This window comes from Euwallacea similis, chromosome 6, assembly GCF_039881205.1.
Source record: "Euwallacea similis isolate ESF13 chromosome 6, ESF131.1, whole genome shotgun sequence".
NCBI lineage: Eukaryota > Metazoa > Arthropoda > Insecta > Coleoptera > Curculionidae > Euwallacea > Euwallacea similis.
The window spans coordinates 4791615-4813456 of NC_089614.1; the positions used below are offsets into that span (position 1 = coordinate 4791615).

The 21842-nt window shown below is 34.9% G+C and overlaps 1 protein-coding gene across 1 annotated transcript in view; it reads left to right on the plus strand.

Moving 5' to 3' along the window:
* The window catches only part of LOC136409563 (fibroblast growth factor 3-like), a 61389-nt gene extending 44647 nt beyond the window's left edge, over positions 1-16742 (plus strand). Inside the window, exons 2-4 of the mRNA XM_066391150.1 lie at positions 7612-7715; positions 12657-13229; positions 15810-16742. Of these exons, the coding sequence (XP_066247247.1) occupies positions 7612-7715; positions 12657-13229; positions 15810-15983 (851 nt within the window). The 3' untranslated portion in view covers positions 15984-16742. The remainder of the gene's footprint in view (positions 1-7611; positions 7716-12656; positions 13230-15809) is intronic.
* The last annotated feature ends 5100 nt before the right edge of the window (positions 16743-21842 follow it).

Consider the following 21842-nt stretch of genomic DNA (forward strand, 5'->3'; position numbering starts at 1 on the left):
CAGAAACCAAAAATGATTTTTCCTACAAGAGAGCTTGACGTCTCAATTTATGTTAATATAAATGTCAAGAGGCCTATTAAAGATTCTTTTCTCAAGAGGATGATTCCACGTTCTCTATTCGATTTAATTTAATTTAACACAGGCACTAAAAAGTCTCTCAATTTGTCATTTTAGGACTTCAAATTGGATTAACACTCAGAGAAACATCTCACTCTTTACAAGACAATTTTTCATGCGCCTCGTAAATTTGGTTTATGTTACCATAGATAGTAATATTTTTATTTTCTGATTTGGTCATTTCACGACCGTTATCACATTAAAAAATGATTTTTACTAGAGAACTATTCGATGCATCTCGCTTTGTGGTATGTGGCCACATTGGCCGGACTTTTTTAAAGTCTCGCTAGGAGGTTAATTCAGAGGTGCTTCGGCTAGCACCGGAGGCGTTTTTTTTCTTGGAAGAGGATTTTTCACGTTTTTAATCCCTTTAGTTTATGTTAACATATATAATAAAATTTGATTCACTCATTGCTCATTTCAGGACCTCAATTGCGATTCCCAGGGAGAACCAAAGATTTGTGTTAACACAGATACTGAGATAGTATAGTCTCCTTTCAGGAAACTAACTTAGCTCCTATTGAGGTCATACACGATAAAAAAAACACTCCTCCTTAGAGAATCTCTTCAGGACTTTAATTTTTCAGAGGCTAAGAATTCCATTTCAGGAACTTTAAATTGAATTTACACCGGGACCAAAAAATTCCGTTTCCAAACGATGTTTTCAAGTCCTAAATTTAAATTAGTTTACCTATGTTAGCACCGAGACAAAAGAATCGAAATATTCTTCCTAGAGAATCCTTGCCCGACTTTGCTTTTCAACTGACGGTGTGAACTAAATATTTATGCATTCGGAGGTAAATTTTTAACAAATAAATTCGTCGATCTATCGAAGGCACAAAAAGAATGCAAATTGCATAAAAGAGTGATGGTAAGTTTATGTTAAGTCGATTATCCCGTTGACATTTCGATCTTCGTATACGTTTGCATTTGACTGTTGGCCAAGACAATGCGGATAAGGCCCCTTTTCGAATATCTAAATAAGTGCACTGAAAATTCGGACCTATATTCTATGAATAAAGCGGTACTACTTTTATTTAGGTTAATCGGGCGTGAAACTACTCGCACAATTACCCGTCACGAAGTCTCTAAAACTAGCCGGTTGTGCGTGTTAAGCAAAGAGAAGAAACATTTGCAAGATTAATTGTCAAGGAGCCACCGCAAGTTGAAATGAGATTAACGTAGAAAATCCCCAGTGAAATACTGCAGTTTAAGTTACTTTATCTATCGGAGGCTGCTATATTTGCCTGCATTCATATTACCACACTTAATTTTCCTCACTGCTTTGGCACTCGAAGAATAGAGAAGGCGCGGTGGAATATCCAATTATAGTAATTTATTTTGACCGGGCGTTTCAAAATGGCTATTCCCACTAGATTTGAAGGGAATTTAAAAATCCAAAGGCGATTCGCATAAAATGTTTCGTTCGGAAAATATGTAGAAATAGCTCCGAGCTCGCTTTGCTAAGATGTCCATTGTCAGGGAGAGTTACGGTTCGTAGATAATGAAATTTTACGATATGTACAAGTCCCTAACGATGCACCTCGGCTCTATCAGCGTTCCGGCACCCCTTTTTAAATTAAATATTAATATTTACCATGAAGTTCGTACAGAGAACGTTCGCTCGCATAATTTAAGCTCCGGAGAGTTGCGACGGATTGTGAACATTCACAATAACTTTGTTTAGTTCGGAACGACCAAATCGAACTAAAATGATAATTTTAGCACTTTAAAAATAGTGCCAAGAATTTTCCAATACCAGACATTGACCGCTGGCCTTGCAAATGCGTCTTTTACTGTTTTGACGTCCACACATTACTTAAGAAAGTGACAGTTATTAACCTTTTGTATTCAAAATTATTAAAACGATATTTTTAAGCAGCTCACGTACTGTTTTGGCGAAACATATTTTTAAATACAATACACATAACCAAATTCTAGCTACGCGATCGTAATGTTAAATCGAGACACCTTTTGCAAGAAATTAGAACGGAATTCGAGATTAAAACGTTCATCAACCAACTTCCATATGGAACTCCTTTCGCCACCTGGATTAGACCAATGCGATAAATCTCAAGCTCTAATGCCTTGCAGGTTTTGGAACCACGTACCCGCCGCAGCTTCCTACTTTTTGTCTACATGTGCCATGTAAATTATTTATTTACTTGGTGTCGACTAATATGTTGCACGCTTGATGGGCTTGGATGTACCCTATAATAAAAAATATCTGATGTTCCCGGAAGAGACGTATTTTTTAAAGATAATCGACATCGACGTACACGTGTACAATCGCTTAGGCAAATAATGGAAGCATGATAAAATTGCTGAGGAAGAGACGGACGTCAATACTTCGCAATTCTTCTATGACTGGTACGTGCGGCTGTCAACGACAACATTATTACCTTGGGCAAATATTCAATTTGAAATCGATACCTTCCCATTCCCATGCAAAATACTGTACAGGACGTTTCAAATTCCAGCTCTACGTTTGATTTTTCGAAATATTTTTTACGAACGTACTTTCTTATTAGTATTTTTTTTAGTGATTTTTTAATTAAAAAATTTCGTTTAAATTGAAAATTCAAGAAAAAACACAGGGCGTATGAGGGGTAAACATATACATAGTTAAAACAATATAAATAGTATAAACATAGTATAAAGTATAAAATATAATATATAATAGTATAATATAGTGTAAAACTAAACAGAACTGGAAGTGTATACAGAATTGTGTTACAAAATTGGAAACAGCCTTGTAAACTTTTACCCTACTTTAACAAATTTTGTGCCTCACTTAAGACTGCCTAAATCAGGTTGAAATTGAAAGTCGAAATTAAATTCTGACAAGAAAGGTTAAAAATTCTTAAATTCTTAAATATGTGCCATAAGCATGAAGCGGGTCGTTAATTTTTTTGTTTTTTTGTAAATAACGCTTCACACCAGCAGGGGTTGTTGGAGCGGTGGAATTGTTCACTATTCTCAGTTAAAATTCACTGAGAATAACATTTACCCTTTTAAGGGCTGGAATGAAAACCTTAGTTAACGCTTCGGCGATAAATCCATTACCGTCTGCAATAACTTGACAAAAAGGTAGAAAAACAAAAATAAATGGCAAACTAAAATATGTGAGAGGTGAATATCTAAAACGTGTGAAATATTATAAAATTTCTTTTTTTTAATTGCTGAATAATGACAGTTTTTTTTTACATGAGCCATGTCATCGTTCCATAAGGATGATTTAGCGTAATTGATTGTTGTTGCACCACTGTACCTAATTAAACCTATCCTTTTTGAAGTTGATTTTCTGTGTTAGTAATTATGCTAAATGGTATTTGTTAGTTCTTAGTGTCATTTTATGTGTCCGAAGTTAACCTTTTGTCCAACCATAGATAGTCAACGCTTACTCAACAGGAAACCACATATGGGTTTGTAACTAAAACATATGCACTTTCTTTGACTTTACGCTTTTTTGATACTGCGTCCTAGATAGCGATGCAAGCTTATGAAATTCTTCATTTTTAATATAATTTCAGTGTCCTTTAAGTATCTTTTCTAATGTTTCGCCAATATGAAATTTCTAGCGTTTTCAAGGAACGCAAAAACTCGTACCAATGTGTCATGCCAGAGTGAGATCCCCTCGCATTGCGGTGAGTACATTTGGGAATCTCTGGCACCCTCGAGGAGGGTATTTATTGTGCAAAAACGAACCCTGAAGTAGACCATCGGTGTTTCTTCCACCACGTCATTCGAATCATATTTTAAAAAACAAAGAATACTTAAGTTTCATACAGACCTCACCTTTTTAACAGAAAACTATAGGAACACCAAATAAAATACTAATTTTGACGAAGTAACAAATCCGTAGGATATACAAACCTCTTTCCAAATCTCTATCCACATTAGTAGTTTGAATGGCCTTCCATTCCATTGTGAATTCAAATATTCACGTCTGTACGGAGCTTCTAAACATTTAGCGTTACAATCAACCAAATCCGAATAAAACACTAATTTTGATGGAGAAAGAAACCCGTAGGATTCTAAACGTGTATCTAGTTGCGTTCAAATTGATGTTTTCTTCGGAGTTCTGTTCGTTGAGTGGCGAAATGTTCAAATTTGCATGAAACTACAAGCCCGTTTCAAACCAAGGATCAAGCGAAACTGACTCTCATACTCAAATGAGCACACACATCCATTTGAATGCAAGAGGCTGTGTTGCTTACTGTAGTGTAGACACACTGACTAGTTTTCAATGAATTAAATTTTAAGCTTTGCTTGAGTGGAGCGTGAGGGTCGCTATAGCATGAAATAGTCTTTAATTAACTTACGCAACTTGCTTTTTTTCAACCTCCGATCATGTGTCAGAGCAAACGCGAGATGCGCGGGAACTAGGTCTGCGCAGTAATTAATTGCGCAGCCCTTCCACTATAACATCTGACATTGGCGATTGTCATGCGTCAATCATAATCGAGCTACTGGCAGCACAAACTGATCCTTAAAATTGGTGCTCCTGCCAAGTGTCAATTAAGACGTGTGATTCGTTTTCTAACAGGATAAGAATGTAATGGTTTGGAAATTCATTGCAGAATAAGCAAGGAATACGTACAAAAAATAACAGATAACAAAAAATGCAAATACGCAAAATTTTCTCAATTTCGAGGTTGTAGCAACTCGAGTTGCCCACCATCCTCGTTCCATTTCTACTTAAACGCTCATTTTTTTATCGTATTTGCCACGACTACAAGTTACCTCTAAGACTACTTTTACCTCTATGTACTTGTAGTTTATTTTTACGTGACTGTATCATCTTTTTTTTTCAAAAAAAAAGAAAATACGATAACGTAGAAATAAATTAGAGCCCGTGAAAAATAATTTGGGAGCACGTAAAAAGTAAATTACGGACTCGTAGAAACAACTATAGGCACGTGACATGAAAGTGAAATGTAAAGCAAACGAACCGACCTCCCTAACGAAGGTGAACAAGGACTCAAATCTATTGCTACTGAATGCTTGGTTGAACGTGTGGATCAAGTGGTCTGAGAAGTACGGTAATCAAATTTTCAACGGAATTTACGAAGCGATACATCCTTCTGCTTGTACTGTAGAAAACGAATAACACTCGTTAATTCACACTTGATGAAGGCATGGATCATAACGGACATGTTTTACTGCACGTAGCTCAGTTGCGATGGACGCATGGCAGCCGTCAACGGCGTAGATGGTAGTGGAGGGGCTGCGCAAATTTAATGTAACCGCGCGCAAATATAACCGCGCGCAAACCTGACTCCTGCATATCTCCCTTTTACTTGAAACACGATCGAATGTTGGAAAAGTTAGTTCCTCTTGTTCATTAATATTCTTGAAAATTGCTGAAAAACTGCTCGAAATAAGTAAATGAAATAGAGGAGACTTAAATGTTTAAAAATTGGCGACCAAATGTAAATAATTTTGAAATACTGACGACCAGTTAAATATAAAGAAAATTGGGAAAGTCCTAACACTAAAAGAAGCAACACGAAATTAACTGAATTATTTTAAAAGTGTCATCTATGTAAAGCATGATGTTAATATACGGTATTCCAAATCCGGCTCTAAACATCGATTTTGGAAATTGTTACAGACGATTAAAGGTGGCTAAAATATAGGAAAACTATACAGGGAGTTTTCTTAGAACTTTGATGTTTTGATATCTAAAACAAATACTTTCAGAGATCTCCGAAAAAATCCGAGGTTTTTTCTTTTTTTTCCGGCTTAAATTACGCAGAAATGTAAAAGTTAAATTTAAGCCACCTGTTTTTGAATGCTGTCTTTGGCATTTCTTGAACATACATTTTGGTAATACATATTAAGAAAAGATTATTTTTAGGAAAGAATTTGACTTTTGGGCGCTATTTTGACATTTATCCCAATAAAATTTGCGGTTCATAAAGGTGATTGCAGACAATATTTATCACTTCTTTCAATTCGACATACCAAATTGACAGATGTTTGTTCTAGAATACCATCTTCATAACGAAGATATCAGTCGTTTTTAAGCTTAACAATGGGTCCAAAATGGTGGAGATCAAGAACAAGGATCATTTGCGAACGCCATCTTTAACATTTTTTAATTGATACCTCAGTGTTAAGGAATATTTGCAGCAATGTTTTCTAGATTGTTCGCAGATTTACCTGAAGTCGTCAAAATGATAATAAAAATGAGACGCCTCATTTTTATAAAATTTTAAATTATCAAAAATAGTAAGTGTTTGGATCCCGCATGTTTAGGAAAAAAGACGTTGGAACCACCCTGTACATGAAACGTTTATCTGTCCTTCGCTTTGTTGTAGAGCTCTAGCAGCCTAATTTAACTAAGCCAATACATCATAATGAAAGAAACTCCTAAGAGCACCGAAGCCGGTTATTTTCTAGGCTATGCGATATACATATTATTCCATCTTAAAACCGTTTAATTGTTATGTTGAAAAAGGCATATATTTTATCTTCCAGAGATGACAAGATATAATAGTACCGCGTTTGTTGCTCTTAAGCCGAACTATCTTATAACATAATTTTCTAAGAATATATCTTATATTTATAACACCGGACGATAATACGAATAGGATTTATAACGTGATAAGGAAGTGGTCGGTATTTGGTTCTTTTTAAGGATCTGGTTCCCTAGCGAAAATTGTGAGCCAATTAAAGCCGAGATTAGATCAGAGCAACCGCCTCAAATAAAGATATATTAAAGAGAAATTGCATCGTGACATAAGAATTAAGTTGAAATTTATGAAGCTGCTTGTTCTAATATTAGCGCTGTAGCATTATTTTTAGAACAAAAGTTACGCGTGTACGTACTCAAATAAAAAACATTAACACGAAAAATTTACTCTCAAAGATCAAACTATCAGATGGTTAAAGCTCTCAAGGATAATTCGATCCTGAAAGCGAAAAATGTGATTAGTAGATTTGTTACGTTCTAATGTCTGGTGTTCGGGTTAAAGCAATTAGTCATTAAAACGGTAGTTCTTTGCCATTAATTATCTAAACTAACGCATAGCCGGTAGTAATAATAATTAAACAAACGAAAGAAAAAGAAAACCAGTATATCGCCCTTGGTGTCAGTTAATCAGCGCATTAAGCAAGGAAGCGTCGTTCCTGAGATATTGGACAAGAAAGAGTGGCGTTCGTGTGTGGTAAGCCTTCTCGCCTCTGGCGAGAATTTAAATAGAAAAACGTTTTATTTAAATCACCTACAATTACCTATTAGACGTAATCCGTAAGGTAATTGAGGTAATTACGTTTAGGTGGGAATGCGTATAATACCCTGCTCAATCAGGCGGCAGGTTCACGGCTACACGGGTGAAAGTAGCTAAAAATAATTGATTCTTTACTTTGTCGATTAGGTCGCTTGACTTGTTGCTATTGATAAAAATTTCACTTCCCATGATAGTCGGAAAAAACTATCAATTGGGAGTGGTACTTTACTAATAAGAGCACACTTTTGTATTGCAGCGATCCTGCAGAGGACTACAGTGGGTATAGGACAAATGAAAATCCAAGGAGTCGCCACCTGTCAGTATTTATGTATGGATGAGTGTGGATTGTTATATGGTTCGGTAAGTGTTACTTGCAACAACAGTTTACATATACTATAGTAGTGGATGAGCTTGAACTAGGTACCTTTAAATCCTTGGACACGATTAGCTCTGGCCGATCTAATAAAAGAAATAATGGCTATGTACGACACTCAAATTTGGCACGTTGTTTTTATTGCATCTGAGAAATTATCGCAATTTGTACTTTCATGTGAGTATCTACTTAAGTTCAATGCGAGCAACATGATTCAAGTGTGCCGCTCTGTACTGAAGCTCGACTTCAATGTTTTTTTCTACTAATTCTCAAGAAGTGAAATGTTCAATCAGCCGGGCTACAGTGGCGTACTTATCATATTTTTGACCTCCTGGGAAGGACTTGTCTATTTTCACGTAAAAAAATAACAATTTGTTGGAAAATAAGTTTTTATTGAATGCTCTTGCAAATTAAATACAAGTAGAATTTATTCAAATGAATCTGGATCAAATTGGTTTCTCTTTATTTACAACCACGAATTATAATTACCATTTATAATAAATGCTGGAAGCGCTGGCCATTCTGCTGGAAACACATCCTGACACATTTTCCCATTTTTTGAAAAGCTGCAATCATCATGGCAGGGGTTATTCCATTAACTGCTTCAGTAATGGCTTCTCGCAACTCCTCCAAAGTATGTAAACGATTTTTGTACGCAGTATTCTTTAAGTAATCAAATAAAATATAGTACATATATGTCAAATCCAGAGATCTCGCAGGCCATACATTTTTACTAATTACTCTATCTCCATAAAATTGCTCTAGAAATGTTTTAGACGTCAAATGAAATATGATTAAAAAAACTATCTGTACGCTTCTGATTAATGACTGTTTGACAATGAATGAAAGAAATTTTGATAATTTTTCAGCGATAGGTCCACTATTTCGATGAAGCGGACATTTCGATCATTGTTGCTTGCACTGTATTAGAAAACATGGGAATCCTACTGTAAAGCTCTGTTCACCCGACTTCTCTATAAGTATGAATTGGTCTCTTACACCAAGGAAAAAACTTACCCAGTAGAAATTTTCAAAGTCTTTATTTTTCTCTTAAATTGAGTGACTTGAATCCTGTGTCAACTCTGGATACCTCATATAAATGCCATGACTCTTCATTTAAAGTTTAAAAATCACGAGAATTTATAGTCAAAGTTGCGCCATATTTCAGAAACTAAAAGAAATCTTCCAACCTAGGTCAATTAGAGATATTTTTTAAGTAATTGTTCAACGGGTTCTTGAGTGGCCGGTAAGGCTAAATTTGAATAATCTCAAAAAGTAAGTGTCTCTCCCTGTTTGGGAATTTTAAAGAAAATCATCTTAAGGTGCTATTTTGCAAACTAATCGACTGATATGAAGCAAATGGTGCACCCACATAACGCAATTGATGGCCTTGGTATCAATTTGGCAATGAGTCTCTTAAAGACTAAATGCGATATTACAACAAGACTATATTTCCTGAAATAATTTCTATTTTTTCTTGAGCTTATTTGAATTTTTTTTTGCTAAAAATGTAATTTCTGCAGATTTTCTTCTTGTTGGGTGAAATTGCACATGATTTTGAATGAATCTTTCATTATTTTTTTTACAAATTAAGTTGAAATAGTTCATCAAAACTTCAATAATTTGAACACACGATATAAATTTACAAAGTGAGAAAATTAAGAAGCCACACCGAGTTCAAAAGTCAAGCCTTCTTCAAACTTTTCGTTCTAAAATGAGAATCCAGGGCTGGAACAATTCCCAGCCTCTCCGATTAGTGGAACATTAGCCCCATTGCCGTGGAATGTCGGGTACGTTAGCAAAGAAAAAGGATGCTCTAAAGGAAATTAATTACAGGAGCTCCTGCATTCGTACAAAATCTTAACAAATTTATAGCCTTTCGGGGTCATTAACTAAAGCTCAAATGTAATTACATGTACTTAGTACTAACAATATTTCTCCTTAAGTGTTGTTTAACATATGTAATCGTTGTCAAAACTAATAAAAAAGGGTCCCCGAACGAGGTAGACAATGTGTAATAAAAAGAAGAGAACACCGACATTTGAGTCTCCAAAAGCCGTATTCCTTATAAGGAATGTCTATTGTTGAATGGCCACAACCACTTTTGACTAGGAGTTATGTTCTGTCCGAACGTCGTTGCTCGGTTATTTAAATGCAACTGCTCTATAAATACTAGAGCCGAAAATTATGTCATATCGTAAATTTGAATGGAAGCTGCGATAAGCCTAGACTGTCACCAGCGCTGGTGAGAGGTGTTTGTTTAAACAGATAAAGTTTGGATAAGTATACAGGATGGCCCACCGAAAGCTTTCCACCGAATTTTTTCGTCTTATGATGTAGAAAACACAAAAACACCTTGGACTAGTCGACTTTAATTTCAAGAGGGTCATATTTCTTTGGTACAATTATTTTCCCAGGTTTAATCTCTGAGCGGGGGTGACTTTCACCCTAAAAATCTTAAATGGAAAGGGATATCATGTTATGCATCATTTTAAAGGGCATTCAATTGTTTTTTCAATGCCACCTTATTTTTTAATTTTGAATGATCAATTCTTGAAATATCAAGGTTTAAAAGCGACGTTATCGATTTCACTTCTCAATTTGTTAGATGTTCAAAATGACCACCACTCCTCTATACAGTAGTAGAGACATTGATTAAAGTGCTTTTTAATATTTGTGGAGTGATAAAATTACATTCGTGTACAGTACGTTGCCGCAAATCTTCTAGTAATTCAGGTTGTGTCGCATGTTTGACTTTAAATGATCCCATAAAAAAATCCAACGGAGACAAATCTGGGGAACGTGCGGGCCGTTCGGTAGGTCCTCTTCTCCTAATCCATCGTTGAGGAAATGTGGCGTCTAAAAACTGTCTTACAGGAGCTGCGTAGTGCGGAAGAGCCCCATTTTGTTGAAAAATGATGTTTTCGGAGCGATGACGGTTACTTTGCTCAATTATTTGTGTTGATGATGGGTCAGTGGCATTTTCTAATAAATCCAAATAGATTTCTACGTTCAGATTTCCGGGTAAAAAGAATGAGCCAACAATATAATATCCAAAAATTCCTAGTCAAGCTTTTAGTTTTTCTGGATGTTGAGTGATAACTACGTGAAAAATTCTTAGAATGTTGGGCGACCAGTAACGACAATTATAGCGGTTCACTTCGCCATTTAGGAAGAAGGAACGCCCGTCAGAAAAATAAATGTTATAAAGATGTTCTTAATTGTTAATAATCCATTGACTAATGATTTCACAAAATTCCAAACATCGGTCGTTATCATTTTCGTTTAGTTCCTGGACTAACTTAATTTTATAAGGATGAAATTTAGATGATTTTTGTACCCTCTGGATGTTTGTACGTCGAATACCCGATACATCTGATAATCTTCTAGTGCTTAGAGTGAGTTCCATCACGATGTGTCCCACAACAGCTTTTCCAACTGCTTCCATTCTTATTGAATTTTGAACAATATTTTTTTATTTTCCACAGATCCATTTTAATTTGGCAACCAAATTTCAAACGAATATTTGGGGCAAATTTCAATCGGGATGTTCTTTATTTAATAAGCTTGCAACCCCTCTGACACAAACATTGTTTCAAAAGAAGAGCGAAATAATTTTTACTTTTCTTGAGTGGCGTAAACCATTTTAAACGATACAATAGTGTTTGTGAAAGTAAATAAAGCACTGGACTGGTTAAAATTGTGAACGTTAATATAATGAAAATAATGTGGCATTGAAAAGGCAATCGAATGCCCTTTAAAATGATGTATAACAGGATACCCCTTTCCATTTATGATTCTTAGGGTGAAATTCACCCCCGCTGAGAGCTTAAATCCTGTTAATACCTAAGAAATATGACTCTTTTAAAATTAAAGTTGGCGGGGCCGAGAGTTTTCGCATTTTCTGCGTCGTAAGGCAGAAATCTTCGATGGGCCATCCTGTATAATCTCAGTATGTACACATTTCTACTAAAACCATAGGTTTCTCTTAAATGCTTCAAAAAGTAGCCTCGAAGCAATAAGAAAGAAAAGTGTGCCGGCCGAAGATTAACAACTTGCTTCCAATTAACCAATACGCAATTTATTTGAAGTATCGCCAATAAGGAAAAGAAAACTTCAAATATGCAGAAAAACTACGACGCTTTCTTATCTCAGTGACCCCCGTGTAAACCATCACCCATAAAAACGAATCTTAATGTCACATTGATGTAGCTTCAAGCATATAATCTGCTTAAGGTATAATGTTTGATTTTCAATATCTCCAACAAAGCTATAATATCAGAATTACTCGATTAATACGGCTGTTATATCACGCTTTCCCTAATCTGAAATAGCCTCAACGACGCCTTAGAATTATTGTATTACCCATTTATTCGAAAGTTACAAGAAAACTAGGGAAAAGTATACAACTGTCGCCTGCGATCTGTAATACAATATTATCTGCCCCATCTATACGTGTTCTTGTAACACAGATCTCCGAAGGATGGCCTATTTATTTGCTGCAAGGGTGATTTGAACGGCTCTAGGAGACTAAAATCGCGATAACTAGTCCTTTTTATGGCCCCCAAACATGTATTTAACACCATTTGCCATGTCCCGTCTTGGGTTTACAATTCGCGTGGAGAAATATCTGTCAGATTAAATGTCGCTGTTAAAATGACACAGAACATCACTAACGGGGAGGTTTCTCCTTGCAACGTCTCACAGCCACATTCTTCTTTTTTTATCTGATTCGGCTTCATGGATAAAACTCATCTGCGCTGGAAGTTAAATACGAAAAGAGCCTTCGCGGTTTTGCTACTTTTATTTTGTAAGTTATTTTCACGATCGAGTCAACGAGACAATCGCTTATTTTATGTATTGCGAAACTAAGTTATCCTCGCTGGAATTTTGGAGGCTCGCGCAATAATCTTTATATTTTGTTTCAGATTGAGTTTGGAGATGAATGCATCTTTAACGAAACGATCGAAGCGACAAACTACAATAAGTACTCCTCAAGTAAATACTCAAACGAGCGACGGACTTTTTACTTAGCTCTGAACAGGCGCGGCCAACCGCGAAAAGTGATGGTGAAGGCTCGTCAGCAACTTGGAAAGCTGTCGTCGTACACGCGCGTGCTTACACGCAGTGTCACGCCCGAGGAGCATCAGTTGCGCCATCACCACCAGTGCCCGCCCAGCAACGGATACCACGCGCAGCTGACGGATCCCCCGCGATGTCGAAAGAAGAAAAAAAAAAAGAAAAAAAAACGAAAATTCAGTGAACACGAACTCGAACCAAAAAGACACAGTAGTAGTGCGGTTAAGTGCGTTAATGCTGCAATTGAGGCGAGTAACGTTACTAGTAGTAATGCGAGTATGAACGCGACACGTGACCAGCTAGAGTGCCAAAGAGACTTAGTTATGGTGAAACCGAAAACGAACGGTAAAAGTGCGAAGCCATCAGCTGATAAGAAAAAGAAAAAGAACCTTAATCAAAAGCAGAGGAAAAAACCGGACAAGGTTGTCAATTGATTAGTTGATTGACTGTAGTTTGAAGTAACGGAGTGGTTTCCCACATTTGTATTAAACGGGCATTGCTTTTCTTGCATCTTGCATGATCCAAAAGCAATGGACGCTATCTGCTTTATGCTATATGCTACTTAATATACTTGTAATAATCGTCAGGAACCAAATTCCAAACTTCTAGTATATTACAGTAAAATATGGTAATATCATACTATGTGGGATTCTGTAGTTTTCTCTTAATTCTTAATTACGAATTAATGAATGTAGTCAGTGATGGATAGAATTTGTATTAACACTCTTCAACGTACTTGCGAAGGTTTAATCGACACATGTTGCTAGTCATTAATATACTTCGCAAATACTCTGTAAGATTTAGATTAATATACTAGTCATTCTAAGTCACCCATTTTTTCATGACGGGTGATTTAGTGAACTTCAGCAATTTTTGTGTGTATAATAGAAATAACAAATGATAGTTTGCAGGTTAGTTACATAAACAAACACTAACTGGGATTACATTATAAAGTGACGCTCCAAAGCTCTAATACAGGGTGGTCCACAAAAAACAAATGCACTGGGTGAACTGCTAAGAAAGGACGCCGTAAGCATCTGCGAAACTATACATTATTTCCAGTTTCTAAATGGCAATAAGCAAAAGAAAATGCTGAAAGTGAAAATTTTTGTTTGAAGAATTGATTATTGGAAGTATGGCCGTTTTCGCAATTTCTGTGACAACTTTCGAACTATTTAACTTAGAGTAAAATGGTTTTGAAATTCATACCTTGACGGATGTCAAATATGTCATAATTTTGACAAATATCAGATGACATATTTGGATTCTGGTTGACGTTTTATTGAATTGAACTTTATGTTCATAAATATTTTTTCAGCTTCATTGATGCATGTTTTCCTTCACTAACGAGTCTTCTCTTCATTCTCCATTAAAAATTTTAGAAATTATGGCGAACACCTTCGCTTATTTCCAAACTTCAATAGATTAAAATATCCTCTTCAAACTTTTGAAATATCTGCCACTTATCTGCCAATGCCCATTGAGGTAAGATACAGAAAAAAGAGGAAAAATGCTCTAATTTTGAAACATCTGGGTCCTTATTCTCATGTATCGTGTGAGACTCTCCCAGGGAGAATGTGACAATATATTGTATTGCTATTGTGTTGTTAAAGCACAAAAAATTCCTAAGATTTCGTCTCGTTTGCGAAATGATAATAAAGAGTGTATGCGTGTAAAAACTAACAAACCTTCCATTTTTCTGGCGTTTGATGACGCCTTTCTCACATGCAACATTCTCACATGGCACTTAAAAATAGGGATGTGAATTTCTTCTCCTTCATGAGCTTTTAGGCGGTAACATCGATCCTAACCGATCCTACCCTAATATAGATTTCAAAAATGAATTACAGGGTGCCCAAGATTAAGACGTCTTAAATTATCCGTACGTCTTTATAAGGTGCTTAGTTTTTAGATTTTCTTCATAGCCATCTTCCCAGAACCTTTCTTTTTTAAGCAAATAGAATCTTTTTAATTTCATAGAAAATTCAACACCACATATTGGTTCCCAATGAAAAAATATTTTCTAAAAACTAAAATTGGAATATTTAGTTTTTTATGGACATGTGCCAAAGCATTCGGGACTATACAAATTTCAAAGCCGCAGTTTGTTGACCTCCAAATTGCACACCTATTGCTAATTTAGCCGATCCTCACATCTTCCTGTTTAAAATATCTTCATGCTAGATATTATTTTGAAGGTGTTGTATAAGAAAAATCAGAACAAATGAAAGAGAAGAGAAGGTCTATAATAATATTACTCCAAATCTCGGGGAAGATGACGGAAAACACGGTAGAACTGGAATAAGAAAGAAAGAAGCCTTGCGAAACTGCAGATCCTACATTATCTGAAACTTTCGTAGATTTTTGATAAAAATTGAAAACATACAAAAAATTTTAATTCGAGGCATCGTTTTTTACGACACTGTATATGATAAATGGTTTCCGAGACACGGCAGAATCCCTCCTTAGTGGTTCATCCTATATTTGAAAAGATTGAAATGAATCACCCTGTATATCTATCAATTGCATAACTCTTCATTAAACATATTGTCGCTATATGTAAAAGTCTCTCACCTTTATCTTCCTAATATATACCTCTTCATCCAACGCTTGGTAGCTAAATCTGTATGTATTTATAAATGGCATAATTGAAGAGTTATCAACACCGACTGATATTCTAGAGATAAGCAAGTGCAACTTCTCACGTTGACTGCGTTTAATATCCACCATAAAGTACCAAAGATTAGTATTATTAAGTTACGACTTTTCATCAGCTTTCTCTAGATTATCGAACGAACTGACGCATGGTTTTCTATTAGTTAACTGTGAATGTAGTTTGGGATTTTGAGTTTTCATGCATCTTTTAACTTGAACTGTTTTGGGTATTATATTAAGTAGTGACTAATTTCGCCCGCACAAGACTGAATAAATTTAGCTGAAATCCTTTTTTTATCAAAAATCATTCAGTTAAAGATACCTTATTAAATAACCAATAAAACTAGGTGGAAGTTACCCGCGAAAACACAACGGTGGCTCCCACTACAACAACAGAAGAGAATTTGAATGATCAAGATTATCCCATGGAGAGCAGTACCCATCTCGACTGGGATGACACCACGGGGTTGCCAGAAATTTCCATGAACTCTGCTGAAATCAAAAAACCTAACTCCGACTGACTATTTTCACATTCTCGCTCATCCTATATTGTTTTATTTATTTCTTCTATTTATTGTACGTATTTGTAAATAATTACTCTTTAACTAAACATACCTCAACCGTTTTGTTCTACAGTCTTCGCTGTAATGGTCAAGGCACGTTGGGAAATTATGCACGTGTGTGTCCTGTAATAAACGCCATAGCTGTTTTTTTACTTATTTTATCCAAGTGTAAAATAAGCTAAAATAATGAAATGTGCAATATATTTTTAGCAGTGTATAAATTCCCAATGGCGGTAAAAGCAATTAGCGTGCTTGTAGCGTTATTGCAATGGTAAGAATCTCATTAAAGATTTTATAAATGAAGATATTAGAGCCGATAACGGTCCTCCCCTGTTTGTAAGTACTGAACTATAAGAAGTGAATATGCTGTGACTTTTTGGATATATATATATTATATTATAATATACGCTTAGGACCAGATCTTGTTTTTGTATTTTCTGTAGATATTTATGTAGGAAAGGACTAGAAATATATTTTGATTTCTATTTTTTTTTTTTTGAAGTGGCAACACAAACTTGACCTATGAGCGCGATATTGGCTGCCAAATTTGTTTTAAGTTACGAAGCAAACTGCTAGTAGATTGGCTAGGACAATGTGCTTAGGGGAGATGTAAAATTAAAGTCAGCGTTGTAATCAAATACACCACCATCAGTCAGTATTATAGTAAAATAGTTTAACGTAAAAGTCGATGAATAAACTAAGACACACATATTTAGATTTGCGGGCGTTTTATTTCAACTTTCCCCCGTGAGGAATCCCGTACATTGGCGCCGTAGCCGAATCATCAAAAGAGATCTACGGCTGCTCATAAGATTGAATATATACCTATCGGTTTTTTAAACAGTCTAAAAAAATGAAAAATTTAATCGATTTTCAAACGATATTTTTCCACTATACAGGGTGGAACATTTAACTTGAGACATCGAAATGTCTCGAATAATAAGCGTTCTACGAAAAAAATGTCCATTATGAAAGTTTAATTATTCCGCGAGGGAAATACATTGATGCTCAAATTAGTGCCCCTCTGCCCCCTGTTGGGAGGACGGGGGGTAATTTTGATTTCTTAAATGGCACCCCCTACTTTTTATTGCAGGAACATTTTTTTCCGGACAAATTCTACGTGTTTTTTGCCGTAGAATTCGAAACTGCAATAAAAAGTAAGGAGGTGCCATTTAAGAAATCAAAGTTACTCCCCGTCCTCTCATAAGGAGGAGCAGAGGAGCATTAATTTTAACATCAATGCATTTCCCCTGCGAAATAATTAAACTTTCATAATAAACATTTTTTTCTTAGAGCGCTTATTATTCCAAATATTGAGCTGTCTCAAGTTAAATGTTACACCCTGTATTAATTCATACATATCTAGAATCAATATTACAAGAGAAAAATTGAAAAAATATTTATTTATAAATCATTACTACAATCAAAAAACAAGAAAATGTATGAAAAAATAACAAAAATTTGAGGGGACACGACTTGTATTTACAGAAATATTTCAAGAATATAATGAAAAATGAGCGAAAAAAAATTATGTGTTGAGTTTTATTATTTTATTCAGTTGTCCTGTAAAAACAAGTCAGTTCTGATAAAAATAGCTCCTGTACGTAGTAAATCTTTTATCAAAATCCAAAAACAATTAATAAAATGGTACCATCAAGGAAAACTTTTTCGAGGAATAAGAAAATTAGTGGGTAGAGCCCACTCGACGATATAGAATATCATTTCCCATTATGAATTTAATGAAACCTTTACAAACAAAGCTGGCAGAGAAAGGCAAAGATCTTGACTCCTGTAGATGAACGATTTATTTTACGTAAAATGGAAGAAAATCCAAAATTAAGCGTACTAAAATTATGTATCGAAGTTGGTAAGAGAATCCAGCGTTCTATATCAGTGAAAATAATTCGCAGAGTACTCCGAAAGCAGTTATCATGCATGGATTTCTCGTAAGAAACCAATTGTTTCCAAACAAAATAGAGCAAAAAAGATTAAACTTCGCTAAAATGTATATAAAATATGATAAACCATTTTTTAAGAATTTCATATTTTTTTCAATTAATTTATTTTTGTAAGATTTAAGATAATAAAAAAATACTTATTTCAAAATCGTTTAAATTTTGAATTTCTTTAAACCGTTTAAAAATTAGATAGATGTGTATTCAATTTTGTCAAGTAACTGTATCTCTAAAATGCCTCGAAAACCAGCTGTTCGAATTCCTTATTTATCTCTGGCCTACTCAATCATGCATCAAAAAAAGTTCTTTTATATACGAGGTGTCCCTGAAATGACTGAGCAACACTTGGCCAAAAATTTTTTAATAAAAAATTAGGCCTTTTTGGCTAGCTTATCTATATTCAATGTTTTGTTTTGCCACTACAGTCCTCAAATTAATATCGTTTTTTCGAAACAATTGGTAAACACTTTTATCGATTTTCACTAATTTTCGAAATAAGAATTACTACATAAATTGACGTGTTTTGACGTGAGCGGGTTGTTTTTTTAATACGTGGAAAGATTAAAAATGGAGCGTGGTTCGAAAATAAAAGTTGGCATTTTTATTACCTCCTGTACGAATAACTTTAATTTTTGCTTCGCCACTACGTGACTTTATTTTGAAATTTTTTGCCTCTTGTGAAATTTTCTCCAGATATACAGTTGCCCTGCAAAAAAATTATTTACAGTGTCTTACAATCCATCATAATGTTGGCATTTTAAAACTCATAATAAATATTTATACCGGTTTTATGGTTGGTACAAGAATCAGAAATTATTTTTTATTTTGAAAATGGCTTCTTGTGCGACAAAATACTAAAAGTACATTTTTGTTAAGAATTGATGAACCATTTTAAAAAAATATTGGCAGGAGAAAAAATCACTGGCAACCATTTTTTTCATTAAAAATATTGAATGTGCGCACTGACGCCACTGGAATGACTGGAAAAGTTTTCCTATTCCAGAAAATGCAGATTTGCCCTGCCATAGCGTGTCGCAAAATTCGTGTCGATATTCCAAAGAGTTTTTGAAATATTTAAGAAAATATTTAAAGAAAGAAATTGAACATTCTGTATCATGGGAAAGAAGCGTGTTCGGACCTATGTTTATACGGACTTTTTTTACAAAAATACCTCAGTAATCACCCCTTAAAATCTTTCGCGCTTATTCGGAGACATCCTGTATAAGTAAATTTGCCTAAAACACCATATTTGTGGTTCAAGAATTTTTGGTCAAGCATTATACAGTCATTTCAGAGACACCCTGTATAAATCTGAAACACAACTTATTAGCAAAAGATGTAAATTAAAAAGGGAACATCTAGTTCGATATAAATTTGAATAATTTACGAATATACAGCTACAGTAAAAAGGTGATAAATGACTTCGAAAATGGTAGGTGTGCATCAAATTATTAAAATTGCTAGGTACCTAATGATACTGCGCTTGATAGATGGAACCTCTCCCCGATGCAATAGCATTAGCTGCGTAAATACATTTATTTTAGTAATGTGCACGATTACAATTTTTCAGAGACGATCTTCATGGTTTTCAGAGATGCCAATATTATTAATTCCTCCTATATGTATCTTCAGACTTGTTACACCGATCGAGTCACACAATTTAAATTATAAATGGAGTATATCTTCGTAGGGGGGCACCATATATCTGCGCATATTTTATAACTCACAAGCACAGCGAGAATGCATCTTATTAACTTAAGTAAGTATTCATACGCACAAGTAATGTTAGGCAACACCAATAATATATTACAACGTTTTACTTCTTGCACATAGAGTTAAGCAGCTTTTGCCTGAAGTTATCTCTCAGACTTGTCCACTAAAGAGTATTAGCGTAAATATGCCTTCTAACAAACTATTGAACGTGTACGTCATAAATTTTCAACACCTTCTCTCACCCTGGCCAAGGGCTTTGAAACCAATGAACTCTTAAGGCTCATGTAGAAATTTGACTTGGCCACATAAATTATTTGTGGTTATCAGAGTAAGCCCATAAAAATGCTTCTAATTTACGTCAAATTTGAAATCAATTCTTCGGTGGTATCAGTGATATATGTCTCAAACTGAGGGGTTACCCCATAAAAAATACTTGTACAGAATGGAGGTCTTTCATCAACTAGGCTATAAAAATTAAAAGGTCCTGATTCGATTTTTATTTATTGAATTATGGTACAGCTTCAGGAACTTTATGACTTCGGCGGAAACATTCCCCCTGATGATTAAATGACCGTAAAATTGATTGGAAACCTCTGTTCTTCCAAATACCCACAAACGACGTGAGCGCAAGTTCAAGGAGTAATGAAACCTGTATTTACACCTCGGATATTATTAACCATTTCTGTTCTCAATTCTAGCTGCGATGCACATTAAAGCGATGACCTGTTAATTGGAGTAATTAAAAACACTTCAAAGGTATCGAAACCTATAGAGCCATTAAACTGTATTAACAGGCCGCCTCATGCTTTATTAGAGAATTAACACTCAAGAGCATAAATGTCTATCAGCGAAGTATGTAAAGGGATAAAGTAACCGGGTTATTTCTATTTAAATTTATTGATTAAAATTTCTCTGTTTCTGGCCATATCAGTTGATGACTGTCTGCCTAACGGCTCATTTTTCACCTATTAGGTACCAGATCATCTGATAAGATTCAACTCCGCACCCTTTGTAGTGACCACCCCATTAGACCTGACTTCCATCCAATCACCATACAAATTGAATTTCTTCTGTGTCATTTGAATATTTTAACAAGAATTTTTCGGTGTAGTATTTCAATTCTGAGCCATTCATGCATGGGGTTAGTACGTTTAGTATTGATTTCTTATGAGATAAAACTATCAGGGTCGATATCATAATGTTCAATTAGCCCACCCTATATAGGGGATTTACAGCGAGGATGAAGAGATGGCTCACGATAGTTTCCTTATGAGCATTTGTCGCAGAATGTTCTGTCTGTACAAAAAACACAATTTGTAGTAGCAAATTCATAATATAGATGAGACATGAGATAATGTATTAGTAAATTTTTTTTTTAAAGTTTGAGATTGAGTTTGAGATTATGAAAAAGAGAGAATACATGAGGAAAATATAATAACATGCGCGATCCCTCGATTTAAGGAAATCGAGAAATCGGCCCCCGATGATAAGGCACGATAAGAAGCGTGTTTTAAAGAGGTTTCACTAAACAACAAGCGAATATCTCAAAAATCTAAAAAGATAGACGTGAGATCGAGTGTTTCGGAATAAGTCTTCCTATTGCTTATTGCAGATTCCTGCGACCAAAATAACAAATAAAATTTTCGCTTTATATTTGAAATACAGAGTGATAAAAATAATTATTTTTTCTAGTTTTTCCTAAAAAGTCTGTTCTGGCACTAAATATATTGATAAAAATGAAAAAACGGAAATTGGGGAGCGTAAAATGGGTGTAGAGACACATTTTAGGAAAACAATGGTTCAAATTTCACTAGTAGCGTCCCCACTGAGGTGACCCTAAATATGTTAAACGAAAAATATGCTACGCTACTTGTGAAAAAAAATCCTGAATGATTCATATTTCTGTGAAAAAAGAGTTTCCTTGAATATTTTTCATAACGGTAACCATTTTTATAGAAAAAATAAAACGCAACAATCTGCAACTGAGAAATGACATAAAAGTTTAACACAATAAAAAATACACTAGAAATTTTTCAAATAGTGTGCGGTAATGTGCGAAAAAGAGCCGAGATATGCGTTCTTGAAGGTGGAGGGCATTTTCGACACTTTATTTAATTGTTCTTTTGTAAATAATGTAATGTACTTAATT